We start from the raw sequence: 13,470 nt of genomic DNA, 5'->3' as shown, positions 1-13,470 counted from the left end.
TAAGGAAAGCTTGTATGAGTTGATCTACAGGCTGGATCTTTAAAGCCTAAAAAGATGGTCAGTTTCACTTGATAAAGTTGGAGTCACATTAACAGGAGCCCAGATTTCTCTCACAACACCTTGGGAACATATTTCTGAACAGGTAACTGTTCAGAGCGGAGGAACTCTCGTCTGCTGGAGTACAGGATCTAACCAACCAACCAACAAATCACTTCTTTATTGTCATCTATTTTAGTGTTGTCAAAAATATCCATACGTATTTATTCTGAATATTTAAAGTGGTTTCAATACTCATTTTCCACAATATTAATACACCCATACCAGCTGCTCTTTCTCACTCTGTCTTCTCTCCAACAGCGAGTTGACACTATTAACTTAATTACTTAATTTCCAATAGTAGTTCTTTATTGTTAATTTCATTATTTTTAAAATCCTGATCTAACGAGAAAAAAATGAATGTTTTGAAAGGGGTTAGGTTTCTCATTGTCATGTTATAGCTTTGATAGATTTATCTTTTAATAAAAATCAAACATTTTATGCTCTTAACGTTGTCAGGTTTTTCCTGTGGTATCGAAAATGGTATCATATATTAATTATTTTTAAGGTATTGTATCGAAGTTGGAAATTCTAGTATCGTGAAAACTCTAATCTCTTCCATGTCTTAGAGTCTTTGGACACAGATCCCCCCTCTGCAGCTCCACTTGAAGTTTCTTCCCTTTTTATTATTTTTTTGGGACTTTTGATCGGCCAAACTGAGGGTCTAAGGACAGAAGAGGTCATACACTGTACAGATTATAAAATCCCCAAAGTGTGATTTGCGTTTTTGGACTGTATAAGTAAAACTTGAGTTGACTTGACTTTATTGTTGTGTGCGCTTTAGAACAACAGAAACAGATTATCGTATATTACAGGTGACAGTTGAGTCTATATCGAGCGATCAGCTACAGACGTGTGTTAGAGGCGCAAAATTGGCTTCCTGCCTGCCAAGATTCAGGAGAAGATTTAGAATTATTTCTTGATGTCCGGTGGAAGTCGATCTTTATTTTTAACTAAATAAAATTAGGCTTTAGGTAAAATTAATGATAAAGGCTGAACAGGCACAATTACTCAACTTAAACACAAGTTTATAATTTTAACACCCTTTGTTAGCCGTTAACTAAACCCTAACATGTGCCTTTCTTCAGACAGGTAGGAAGCTGTAAAACTTCCTGTCAAAATCTGGCCCTATCAGGAGCAGACCTGTAAAACACAGTGTACAGTATTTTTTTTTAACTGTCAGTGTGTTCTGGTACATTTTGTGTTACTTCAAGAAACATTTTCAACATTTCTTCTTGTTTCTTTTACTTGGGCATCCTATGTCTGCCTCTGATTGTTGGCAGTACATCTTTTGGTGAAAACTCTGTGCTGACACGAGGGCAGTTGTTCACCCTTTAATATTTGACAACAACAGACACTGTGAGGAGCTTTTTTAGGGGGATTTTAGTAACACATAGAAAAAGGCTAGAACAGCTAATTGAAAGTTATTGTTATGTGTAATAGATAATAATGAAAAACTGAGTCCTCCTTTAACAGTTGATTGTAACAAACAATTTATTTTTGTTTCAACTGTTTCTGTTTGTTGTGTTATACGTTTTGCAGAACTACTTTAACAACCAGTCTAACAAGACTTGAGACTCGTTAACTTGTTCATGCCTTAGATTCTTGAAATATTTAACATCTCATTGGTAGCGTTTGTCTTATTTGGCATTAATCCAGTAAATTAAACAAAGCAAACACCACACAGTGTAAAAATAAACGAGTCTTGTCGTGGAAGTACTTAAAAATACTCCGAATGACACTAATAGGTGTTGGCTTTTGCAGGGCAGACATTGAACAACACCAGTCCAGTGAAGTGGTAGATGAGTGTGAAAGAGAGGGATGACATTTTGCACGAGCTCCTTTCCCTAGTCAAAGAATTTTCCATGGTCCTGCCAGGTTACCCTGACAACACTGGTGACAGCCACTGGCGTATTAGCCATCTGGAGTACCATGAGTTTTCCCGTTGGGCCTGTTGACCTGTGAGCTGGTGGAGAGCCAAGCAACACAGATGCAGAAAGATTTTTACAAGGTTTTGGTGCTGTAGGTAGTTGGGCTGCTTACACAGGAGGAAGTTCTTTTTTTTTTTATCTCTCTTTCAATCTTTGACAGGCAGCTGCTCGGTCAGGTCATAGTTTTGTCATCTACCAACCTCAGTTTGGTCTTTGAACTTGTCAGCAGAGAGTGACGGATTGTGTTGACTTTGTAAAGCAACTGACCAAAAATGTGGAAAAAAATAAGTGAAAATAAACTGTAATAAAATATATAATCGTTTTATATGTAATTTAAATAAAAGTTTATTTGTTTACATATATCTTTTCATATTATTTAAATCCTATAAATTTACCTAATCTTGAGAAATTCTGTAAACATAATGTTATGAAAAAGTATCATTATAACAAGGGTTCAACTTTTTTTTTTTTTCATTTTATTGCTCAGGCAAATGGGTCTGAAATCTACTCAACCTAACCTATACAAATATTTATTAGTGTTTATCAAATAACAACAAAGTAGGGCTGCAACTACCGATTATTTTCATAGTGAGTTAAGCCGTCGGATCATTTTCTCAATTAATAGTTTTTTGTCTTAAATGTCAGAAAATGGTTAAAACAATCAGTGTTTCCCAAATCCTAAGATGTCATCCTCAAATGTCATCAAATGTCATGTTTTACTCACAACCCAAAGATATTCATTATATTGTAATCAGAGAAATTTGACTTTTTGTCTTAAAACACCATTCAGTTGATTGTCGAAATAGTTGGCCGTTTGTCTAATAAGCGATAAATAATTGATTGATCATTGCAGCTCTACAACAAAGTAACTAGTGCATCACACGCTGCGTTTAAGATAACCTGACCCCAGCAAGGCCCTGTAGGAGGCGTTGTCGGCAGCTCTGTTAGCTGCCGTGCAAGCGAGATGCTGTTGGCTCTTGTTTGGCACTCGAGTGGTGTTTTTGGAAACCTGTTGTTTGAAACATGACCCAGTTTTATCCACCTCGAAGTCATACCTGTGCCATTCTGAGCAATAAATGCTTGCTTGCACTTTGGCCCACTTTAAGCACTTCCTGCCGCCATTTTCTCGCAAGTGCTCAGTCAGTACTGCTCATGTGCAGCCCTCAACAGAGATGAGAAAGAAGCAGCATGAATCACTCCTGACCAATTTCCATCATCAGCTCCAGAAATAATTATGTGTTAAATTCTTTTTTACCCAGTCAGGCAAGTGGTAAAAATCTAGCTAGATTCATTAGCCCAGCATGGTGTTTTACTTGCCTCGGGCAATCGGGCAATCCTTATTATTGAGCCCTGATAACTATATGAGGAAGTGCTAATAGTGTCAATATGGCTTTGAATTGACTCATAAAAGATACGCTGCGCAGTATGGGAAAAATCCTCTTCCTTGGAGTTCGTACTGAGAGTCCAGTGCTGTATTTACTTTTCTATGTCCATTTTGGTTGGAGACATCATGCCAAAGAAGAACACAAGTAGTCACATGTCCCTGTTGCACATTAAGCCTTATTTTACGTGGAGAAATGGCCACAAAGTAAGGAAAAATTAGGTATTGGTAATGACTCCAGTAATGCTGCTAAATGTTAAAAGGGCAATTCATCACAAAATCAGAAATACATATTTCCCCCTGGCCTGTGGTGCTACTTATCCATCTAGATATTTTTTGGTGTGAGTTGCAGAGTTTTGTGTCTCCAGTATAATGGGACTAAATGGTGTTCAAAGCACCAAAAAATGCATTTGATAAATTCAAAACCAGCATCTCTTTCCAAAAATAATGACCCAGTTACTCAAGATAATTCATAGACCTTGTTGTGAGCAGTTTCATATATGTATATTTGATTTTGGGGTGAACTGTCTCTCTAAAGAAGCAGAGCTTTTCGCATGTTGGAAAATGTTTGTGGGCTTACAGGCATATCAGTGCACCTTGCCTGATATCAGACTGAATTGTCAACTTGTGACACTCCATTTCCAGAGAGTCGGTCAACTTGGAGTGGCCAGATTTGGACCCTGGAAACTGCTGGCCCAGAATCTCACACTCTGTCCATTCACTGATATGGCACCTTTTACTTGTGCTTCCTGTTTTTCGTTTGCAGTTTGCACATTTTGCTGAGTGTCTTAATGAAAGCCTTCTTGTCCCTTTAAAGATAACGTGACCGCTTCCATATAATTGAAGTTGTTTGCTCTTTGTTGTCAGTAATTTCTTTATCTGATGTGGGGTTGAAGCGAGGTCACTGTTGCATTCATTTTCTTCTTCATAACCAATTTGCATTTATCTGTGGCAACTTACGAGGAAAATGCTGTTTGTCGTTGTTACCAAGAAAGATTTGAGAGCCCCAGAAGGAAGAGTGCAGCTTTTGATTATTTCCGTTTTAGTCTAGCTCTTAAAACAGCTAAGGTTGTTGGAACTTAATATTTAAAACTAAATGCATTTTGTAGGTAAAAGAAAAGCTGCAGCTGTAGTATATGCTATTGTACATCTTGTTATTTGGGTCAGTTTTACGTGCGTTTGAGTGCAGGAATCATCTTTGCAGTGAGTCAGTCTGGGTCAAAAGTTCAGAGACGGTGTTTTTTAATCCCAGTCTGCTGCTTCCTTCAGTCGCCTCAGCTGCTGGCCGACCATCAGCTAACACTGCCTGAGCTTTGGCACTGTGCTACAGGCCCAGCCATATCCTAGCTGTTGAAACTCTGTCTGACCAATAGGACACACACACATGCACTCTCTTTCTCTCTACAGACCTCTCATCTGGTTAGCTCTCTTTCCCAAGCGGGTGCTGTGCTTTCTTTTCCCCTTTCCGTATCATCTTTTCTTCCCGTGCGTGTCTTGACAGCCAGAGCCCTGTCCTCATTATCAGCGTGTGCATGAGCGGAGGGGCTGCTGACGCTGTGTGTGTCGCTGCACACTGACGTCAGCACTGCCCTGCTCCTCTCCATACAAATAGCCCGCCTGCCTGCCTGCTGCCTTTGATACCTTTTCTCTGTACCCCATGCTCTTATTAGCGTGTTTTTATCAGTTCTAGCACCTCCTAGCTCAGCTAATATGACAAGCAGGTGTAACAAACTGTCTGTCTAATAGCTCGCACAGGTTTATTGACTCCTGTTGGGAAATATTTACGACTTGTCTCATGTTAAATAACTGTGCGTATGTGAGGTGTTGATCTGTGCTACGTTTTCCCTGTGCAGTGACATGCATGTTTGATTGTGTGTGTTATTGTCTGTGTGGGTATCTCCTTGTTTGTTTAGTATCTGTATATTCGTGCAGGTGTGCATGAATATAGTGCAGTTATTTCCCTTTTTGAAATACCTGCACCATAAATAATCTTCATACGCATGCACATGTAGGCGTGCACACAGTGTTACAGCCAGTCGTACAAGTCTAACAAGCTCCGTCTGTGGCAGAGTGTTGAAAATATGTGCCATGAGTAGCAGTAGTAGGGTGTCACAATTGGTTAATTAATTAACGATCTGAAATATTATCGCAATTGCAATATATTCAAGTGCAATATCCAAATTGCAGAAGCTGCAATTCTTGATAAAGGTAAAATGTGTGACAAAACAGCATTATAATGAAGTACTGTAGAGCTGCAGAGATGCCCTGGCCTATAAATCTTGTTCTCAAGAAGAAAGAAACATGTTTGTTCTGTATAGATAGATAGATAAATGTCACATCATCATGATTTTAACAGTTTCTTCAGTGAAAATGAAAATTGTCATATCATAATCACAATATCTCTCAAAATAATAACAATATATATTTTTTCCATATCGTGCAGCCCTAGTAGGCATTCTGACATTGTTGCAGACATATCACCATATTCTCAGTGTCAGTATGAAGTTGCAAAATGTCCTCACTAGAGGACAATGTGCGTTTTAAAAATCAAAAATCAATTCATCATTAATAATTAAGATACAAAATGCACATCTTTTTTTGAGTTTAAGTTTTATTTAAACAATTCTAGCAGCACATTTGTTATGGGAAACATTGATCCATGAAGAATAAACAATTTAAATAAATAAAACTATCAAATTGGGCACAGTTACTGCCATTTTTAGACTAACAAAACAAACCAGATCGTGAGAAAATGTGAAAAATTGTTCACAAAACATACATTGATGTTTAATCCATTTTTAATCTGTTGAATTAGTAACAGTGATTAATCAAGTAATCATTAACTTCCCTGTCCCACATACACCTGATCATAGTATTTACAGTCCTCATAATTGGGTTTATAGCATGATTTACAGTCATTTATATTGTCTACCTTTCTCAGCATCCCTAGCCATGAAGTAAAATTAGCAATACTGCAATGTAAAAATACAATACATTAAGTAAAAATAAAACTCCAGTATTCAGAAAATATACCTGAGAATCATTCATAATCATTATAATTTCATTATTGGAATCGTAAACGATTATATAAGTTTCCCATTATCACCTCTGATATTTTATGTACGTCCTAGTTTTAATTACCTTATATTACTGTTGAGTATTTAACAGTAGCAGTAGTATCTATAACAGTGCATCATATTTTTACAAGATGGTGACATGATTTATGTGTAAAATCTTAATCTGCACGGTAACAAATAGCTACAGCTGTCACCCTTACATTTAGTGGTATAAAAATTACAGTATGTCCCTTTTCAAATGTAGTTGAGTAGAAGTATAAATTAGTATAAATGGGAATGGAAAGTGCTTGTATCTCAGTGTACTTGAGAAAAACTCTGTTTCACAATTGCACCTAAATGTCTCAGCAGTGACAAATAATGTCATGTGTTCTGCAGTGTCTGTGTGTGTCTGCGTGTGTCTGTGTGTGTCTGCGTGTGTCTGCGTGTGTACAGGTGTCTTTAAGTGTCAGCAGCTGAGTTGTGTGTCTCCGTCTGTGTGTCTGCCCTCATGCACAGATGTTTTCATAACATCGGTAAAGAAAATATCTCCTGTTCATTGAAAGATTTTAATCTTGTCACTTGCAGAAAGCCCTCACTGTAAATAAGTTGTTGCTTGGCACATGCTTAAATGGTGGTGGTGGTGGCAGCACCCAGGTAGCCAGCTTTTCCTGTTTCTGGGCTGTGTTTGGAGCATTTGTGCACAGATTATACACAGGTGAAGAGATACTGTAGTGGTGTAGACATATTGTATACATGTGACGGTATATTGTGTGACTTTTGCGTATCATGGGTGTGTGATTGAGAAAACACGGTCCTTTGGTTGAGTTAAATGAAGGCCAAGCACACACTGTATGCTCTCTACATTTTTTTTTTTAACTTTATCTCTGTCTGTCGTTCTCTGTCCTTTACACTCCGTCCCCTCCTTAATGGCATCCTCTCCTTCAGCGTTTACCCGTCTCTCTCTCTCTGTTTCAGCCCGTCTGTGTCAGTCCGTAAACAAGCAGAAGGCCAACAACTCTGTCCTCCGGCCGTCTCCCGCCATCCCGTTGCCATGGTGTATGGAGCATTGTTTGCTGGCCTCTATGTCGGGTTGCCATGGCAGGGCTTATTTGCCATATTAAATGTTTGGCAGCATTGTACAGATGCTGATGACAAACACCCAACATCCCACCTTGATCAATGAAACAGTTACTGATTAGAGGAAATGGGACGGAGCCACTGATCTATTTAACTACCTTTAGTTATGGCGTTCATATAATTTATACATTACATTATATGCAGAAACATGTATGAAATCAGACAATAAAATGACAGAAAGCTGAAAAAATAGTATACTTTAATGGGCAGCATAAGTTAAGGCCTTTCAGTATAAAAATAAAAGGTGTAAACATGCCGGGTTTTAGCAAAAATACTAAATAATAAAAAAATTTACATCTTTAGTCCCTTGGCAGGTAACAAAAATAGAGACACAAATGACAATGTACAAATACAAATGTTCAATATACTGGTAAAAAAAAAAAAGACAAAATACATTGTGCAACATGTCAAGTTAGATGTAAATGTGGTACTTTTGGTGCTGTAATGATTTTCTTATTAGATGAAAAAAGCTGGCCTTGAACCTCTTTAAAATTGTCATGTTGTTTTTGTAATCACACAATGTAGACCAGTAGCAGAAGAAAGAATTTTAAATTGTAATCTCAAAAATCTAATGCAAAACTATTCCCTAAAATAAAGTGAATTTGTTTTATTTGATAAATGAAATAATAGTGTCTCATTAAAGCTTGTGACATTGCTCATTATGACCAAATAATGAATCCAGTGTGAAATTATTAGATGTTTTTAACGTCATACGATGTACTTTGATTATTCTTGACAATATGACGGCTGGCTGAGATGTTAAAAAGAAGCACATACAGTATGAGGGTGTCTGTTTACATGTAGTTGAGGTTGTTGTGGTGGTTCATAGATGAGGTTTAATCCTCTGTGTCCCTCCCCCTTGTGGTGTGGGGTGAGACTGCATGATGGCCTTCTAAAATAAATGCCTGGAATTAACATGGAAAACTGCTTTTTCAATTTCACTTTGTCACCATCATCAGCAAGGTTATTATAATTAAAGGTAGGGTCGGTAGGATTCGTCCAAGCTGTTCGTAAACGCACCAGAAAGATAATTGATTGTTGAGTCTCATTTCCAGGATGTCAAATAGAGATGTTTTTGGGTTGGTGAAGTGTCCTGAGAACAACAAAATAATGAGAAAATAAGAAAATGCAGGCAGAGGGCTGCAGATACAGACACCACAACTCACTTCTAGTGGGTCATTAGGCATTATGTGTATATGAGTCTATACATTGTTCTCTTGGAAAATGTTCCACATTATGCCTTTAACTAAAACTGAACTAAAAACTAAAACTGGCTGTGGAAAAATATTGTAGTTAATCAAAATAAAAATATAAACTGGTCTTTAGAAAGAAGCAAAAACTAACTGAAATGATATTGTGTACTTAGAAAACTAACTAAAATAGAACTGAAATGTGCAAGAAATGTCTGAAGTTTTAGCATTTGTCAATTTGATCAAATTTGTTGACAAAACAAGCATAAGGAGGCACTGATCAAGACTTTAGATTATTTAGACTTGCTGCTAACACATACCCCCTTATTATAATACATAAACCCCAAAACTAATACTGAAACTAAGAAAAACTAAACTAAAACTAAACAGTTTGAAACAATAAAAACTTAATTAGAAACACCTTTCTGGAAACTAATAGAAACTAATCTGAACTGAAAACAAAAATTTAAAACTAAATGAAAAATGCAAAACTATAATAAGCAGTTGTCAGACTGGACTTTATGTTTTCTAATATTATGCTATTAAAAGTAAGAACATTCAGTGCTTAAATGTGTGGGGCTGAAAAAATGAATATCATTTAATATGCAAAAGTATAATTGGACTCTTAACATAAACAGGCCAAGTTAACTTCTATCTTAACTAATTTATTTCTATCAAATTTGCATTGTCTTTACATTTGAGATACAGTTTTAGGTTACTTCAGGTCTGTAAAGTTAATGTTACACAACCTGCAGCAACTTTGACTGTACTCTGCTGTAACGTGTGAGAGCTCCTGTTTGGTTACCAACAGATAGCGTGGAAATGCTGCCGATTGACGTAGTTGGGGCCAGATAAGATCTCGCAGCTCCATTGTAGACGCACCATGGTGGTTTTAGTGGTTTGCTTTTTTTTTTTCTCTTTTGCTGTCAGTGAAAGGCCTCAGTCTGCTGTTGCAAAGGACTTGCGCTTTAGCATACCTGTAGTAGAAGAGAGTGCATCATGTGGCGGTGCAGGAAATCCTAAATGTAAACTGTGACTGCACTGTGTGTTTGGATAACAGGCAGAATAGACGAGGAGTTAGCAGCTAGTCACTGACCTGCCAATGCCCTCGCTGAAAACTCATAAGGCATGTGTGCTGAAAGTGGAGCAGAGGTCAAAGCCTGCGCTCTTTACATGTAAAATACTCATATTCTCTGTTATGCACAAACACAAATACAGTGATGACATTTAACTGACAGTTGTTGTGTCTCTCTTGTGTTTTTCAGATGATCTTGTGGGACTGGGATCTGAAACACTGGTACAAACCACAGTATCAGGTCAGTATTGTGTCGAGTTTAACTGTTCATTCAGGTAACACACAGATAATACACGTCTTTTCAGATAGAGTGGTCTATAAGTCACCTTTAGGGCATTCATTTCTATTACTGGTAAGTTTTTCTTTTTTTTTTGTTGGGCAAAATCCACATTGTGTAAAACATGGCATACAGTGACCTTGGCATCGTTGTCATGCCACATTTTATCTTATGCAGACATTCTTTGTCTTGTTTGAACTATTTGTGTAATCTATCAAAGAATTTGACTCACACAGACCAAAAAATCATTATTTGTTCCTCTCAGACAAGACAGGGTCAAGCCAGCCAGAACATTTTCCCCTCATGAAACCTGCCCTAAAAAAAGGAAGGATTGCACATGTTTTTTGACTGCTCTTAAAATTTCACTTTAGATGTGAATCAGAAAAACTATATTGATCCCTGAAAGAAAACTGGGTTACTTTATGCTGTAAGTATGTTTAGGGCTGGGTATCGTTCAAAAAATTTCGTGACTGGTACCAGTAGCGATACCTCAACTTCAATACTGGTTCCTGAACGATACTTTTTTAAATACCAGTTTTATAAAAATCCATTTTGAACAAAATAAAAATTACAAGACTCATGATGCAAATCTTAAGTTGTGTTTTTCAGCTAATTTTTACAGACTCAAACAAGTTAAATTCAACCACACTGTGGTAATTAGGTTTATATTTTTATGTTATGAAACCACTTTGTTTCAACTTTTGAGTTTTATGTTTCTGCACTTTGGCATTTTTCCATTCCAGTAATTTCTACATGAAATATATATATAATATATGTATGTAAAAAAAATATGTGCATTCCACTACAATATATATACACAGAAAATAGAAAACAATTGTTTCAGTCATTTTTGAATCAAAAATGTCAAACATTTTCTGGTTCCAACTTCTTAAATGTGATGATTTGCTGTTTTTCTTTGTCATTTATGATAGTAAATGAGTCATTTTGAGTTTTGGGCAGTTGGTTGGACAAAAGAAGCAATTTGAAGACATCTTAGTGAATAAATTGAGAAAATAATGTGCAGATTAATTGCTAATGAAAATAATTGTTAGTTACTTCCCTGATTAGCACAACACCACACTTCTCATATGGGCTTTAGACGGTGTATTTTTCTTCCAATGCACTGAAGTTGTTGTTACTGTCTCTGTTGTGTTCTGTCGTGTTTTATTAAACTTGATACAGAGAATTTTGAAGATGTCCATGGCTTAAACAGATGATCTTTTGATCTTTTCAAAAAGAAAAAAATTGTTCAAATTGAAAATGAATCATGGCCTTAAAATTCCAAAGTCAAATCGAATGGTGGAGAATCATGACACTCTTACTGGAGGATTGAGGTGAGAGATAAAATAAAATATAGTAAATATCTAATAGTAAAACCAGCTGTGGGAAAAGGGATTCTAAAAGAACAAGAGTAGAGAAAGAAATTAGGAGACTTCATCGACACTGTGTTTGATTCCTACCACATCATCACTAGCAGAAACGGTCTGGACAGTGGACTGTCACCCTGTCTGTTGTCCATATCACAATACACTCCAGCAGGAGGCAAGTAGACAACAGTCTCAAGCCATAAGACAAAATTTGGGCTTTGTTTTCAAATTGGTAGCAACCTGACTAGTCTCTTCACAAAACTTTCTCACAAACATTTATAAAACCGAGTGTGCCATTACTGCTCTGTCCCCCACTCTGTGTAATGTACGTATGCGTATGGCAGGGTGCAGTGAGCGGAAATGGCGTGGATCTCTCGGTCATCAACGAGGCCAGGAACCTGGTGTCAGACCTGCTGATGGACTCGTCTCTTTCGCCGCACACCATTTCATCTCTGCGCAGCATCTCCAGCCTCATGGGGACATTTTCTGGCTCGTGCCGCCCCAGAGTCAACCCGTTCACCCCCTTCCCAGGTTTCTACCCCTGCGACGAGGTGGAGGACTCCGTAGAGAGAGGTGACAGGAAAACCATTAAGGTGGGTACAAGCACGACTGCTGCGCCAAGCTAGTCTGGATACACAAATCTCCCATCTACTGCAGTTCTCCACACTGGTAACTACCAGTGGGTTGTCCTCTTCAAACAGATAGTTCCTAATACAATGAGAATTTTTACATGTGTGGAAAGTTACCATATCAAGATTCACTTTATCTTCAATCTTTGTGATTGCATGGTAGACAACAGACTGACTCTATTCACATATCTGATTGCTCAGGTGATGTGTTGACAGGTGAAGCTGCATTGCGTTGCGGCAGAAGTTTCTGCAGGACACTTTTGCTATTTGCTATACTCTTTTTTGCTATTGTCAATCTGAACATGGCCTAAAGGAACAGTCCACCTCAAACACATCTGGTCTTTAGTGCTATTTATTATTCATCTACATCAGTTTTTCTCACACATTTTTTCTAGGTATCCACTTTCAAAAAATGGCAGGTCACTGTGACCCAATTCACAAAAGGCATTATTAAAAAATCTTGGGAATAGTTAATTTGCACATAAATGAACATTTCTGGCCATTTTTACTGCCATTTTGTTGTTATTTGATATTATTTTGATGCATGTTATTGAAAACAAATACATTAATTTCATTAAGACCGAGGTAACACACTATCTTATTGGTTTTTATTTCCTCTCATCAGGAAAACAATGAAGGACATGTAGTCTACTTCAATAAATGAGACAAAATAAGTGCATTTAGGCAAAATTAGGCTTTTGTTTTTTCCTCTCATCAGTAAAACAATATTGATATTTCAGATCAGAATTAAATCTTAAATTTGCAGAATTTCTTCTGTTGTCTTTTATTTGGTAACCCAAATAAAATCTCCTCTGATGTACCTGTGGGTCATGACCCAGTCAGAATGACTGATCCGGGCCCCGTTTCCCAGAGCCTTCATAGAGCTACGTGCGTCGTAAGTTGTATTATAAGGTCTCCCTTAAGGTTACAGGCTGTTTCCCAGAGTTGGGACAACCTTAAGGGAGACCTTAAAATACAACTTACGACGCACGTAGCTCTACGAAGGCTCTGGGAAACGGGGCCCTGGACTATTTAGATGTGAGTTGCAGAGTTTTGGAGATATTGGCCATAGACATGTCTGCCGTCTCTCAAATATAATGGAACTCAGCAGTGCTCAAAGTGCCACAAAAATTCGTTGCTGTTGAGTTTCTGAAATGTATTTATGGCACTTTGAGCACCACAAGCCGAGTGCCATCTTGTTCCATTATAATATTTTAGAGAAGGCAGACATCCCCATGGCTGATATCTATATAATCTAGATGGAAAAATATGCAACATGAACTTTGGGGGGACTGTCCCTTTAAGGAACGCTCATAGCTTTTTGGTGTGAT

At 37.5% G+C, this 13,470-nt stretch overlaps 1 protein-coding gene across 1 annotated transcript in view; it reads left to right on the top strand.

Annotated features, from left to right (window-relative positions):
- pde3b (phosphodiesterase 3B) overlaps positions 1–13,470 on the top strand; it is a 68,992-nt gene that overhangs the window by 40,409 nt on the left and 15,113 nt on the right. Inside the window, exons 2-3 of the mRNA XM_084716635.1 lie at positions 10,057–10,107; positions 11,855–12,103. Coding sequence (XP_084572761.1) covers positions 10,057–10,107; positions 11,855–12,103 — 300 coding nt within the window. The remainder of the gene's footprint in view (positions 1–10,056; positions 10,108–11,854; positions 12,104–13,470) is intronic.

This window comes from Lutjanus erythropterus, chromosome 1, assembly GCF_056507025.1.
Source record: "Lutjanus erythropterus isolate fLutEry1 chromosome 1, fLutEry1.hap2, whole genome shotgun sequence".
Lineage (NCBI taxonomy): Eukaryota > Metazoa > Chordata > Actinopteri > Lutjaniformes > Lutjanidae > Lutjanus > Lutjanus erythropterus.
This window is presented reverse-complemented; position numbering and strand designations above follow the sequence as displayed.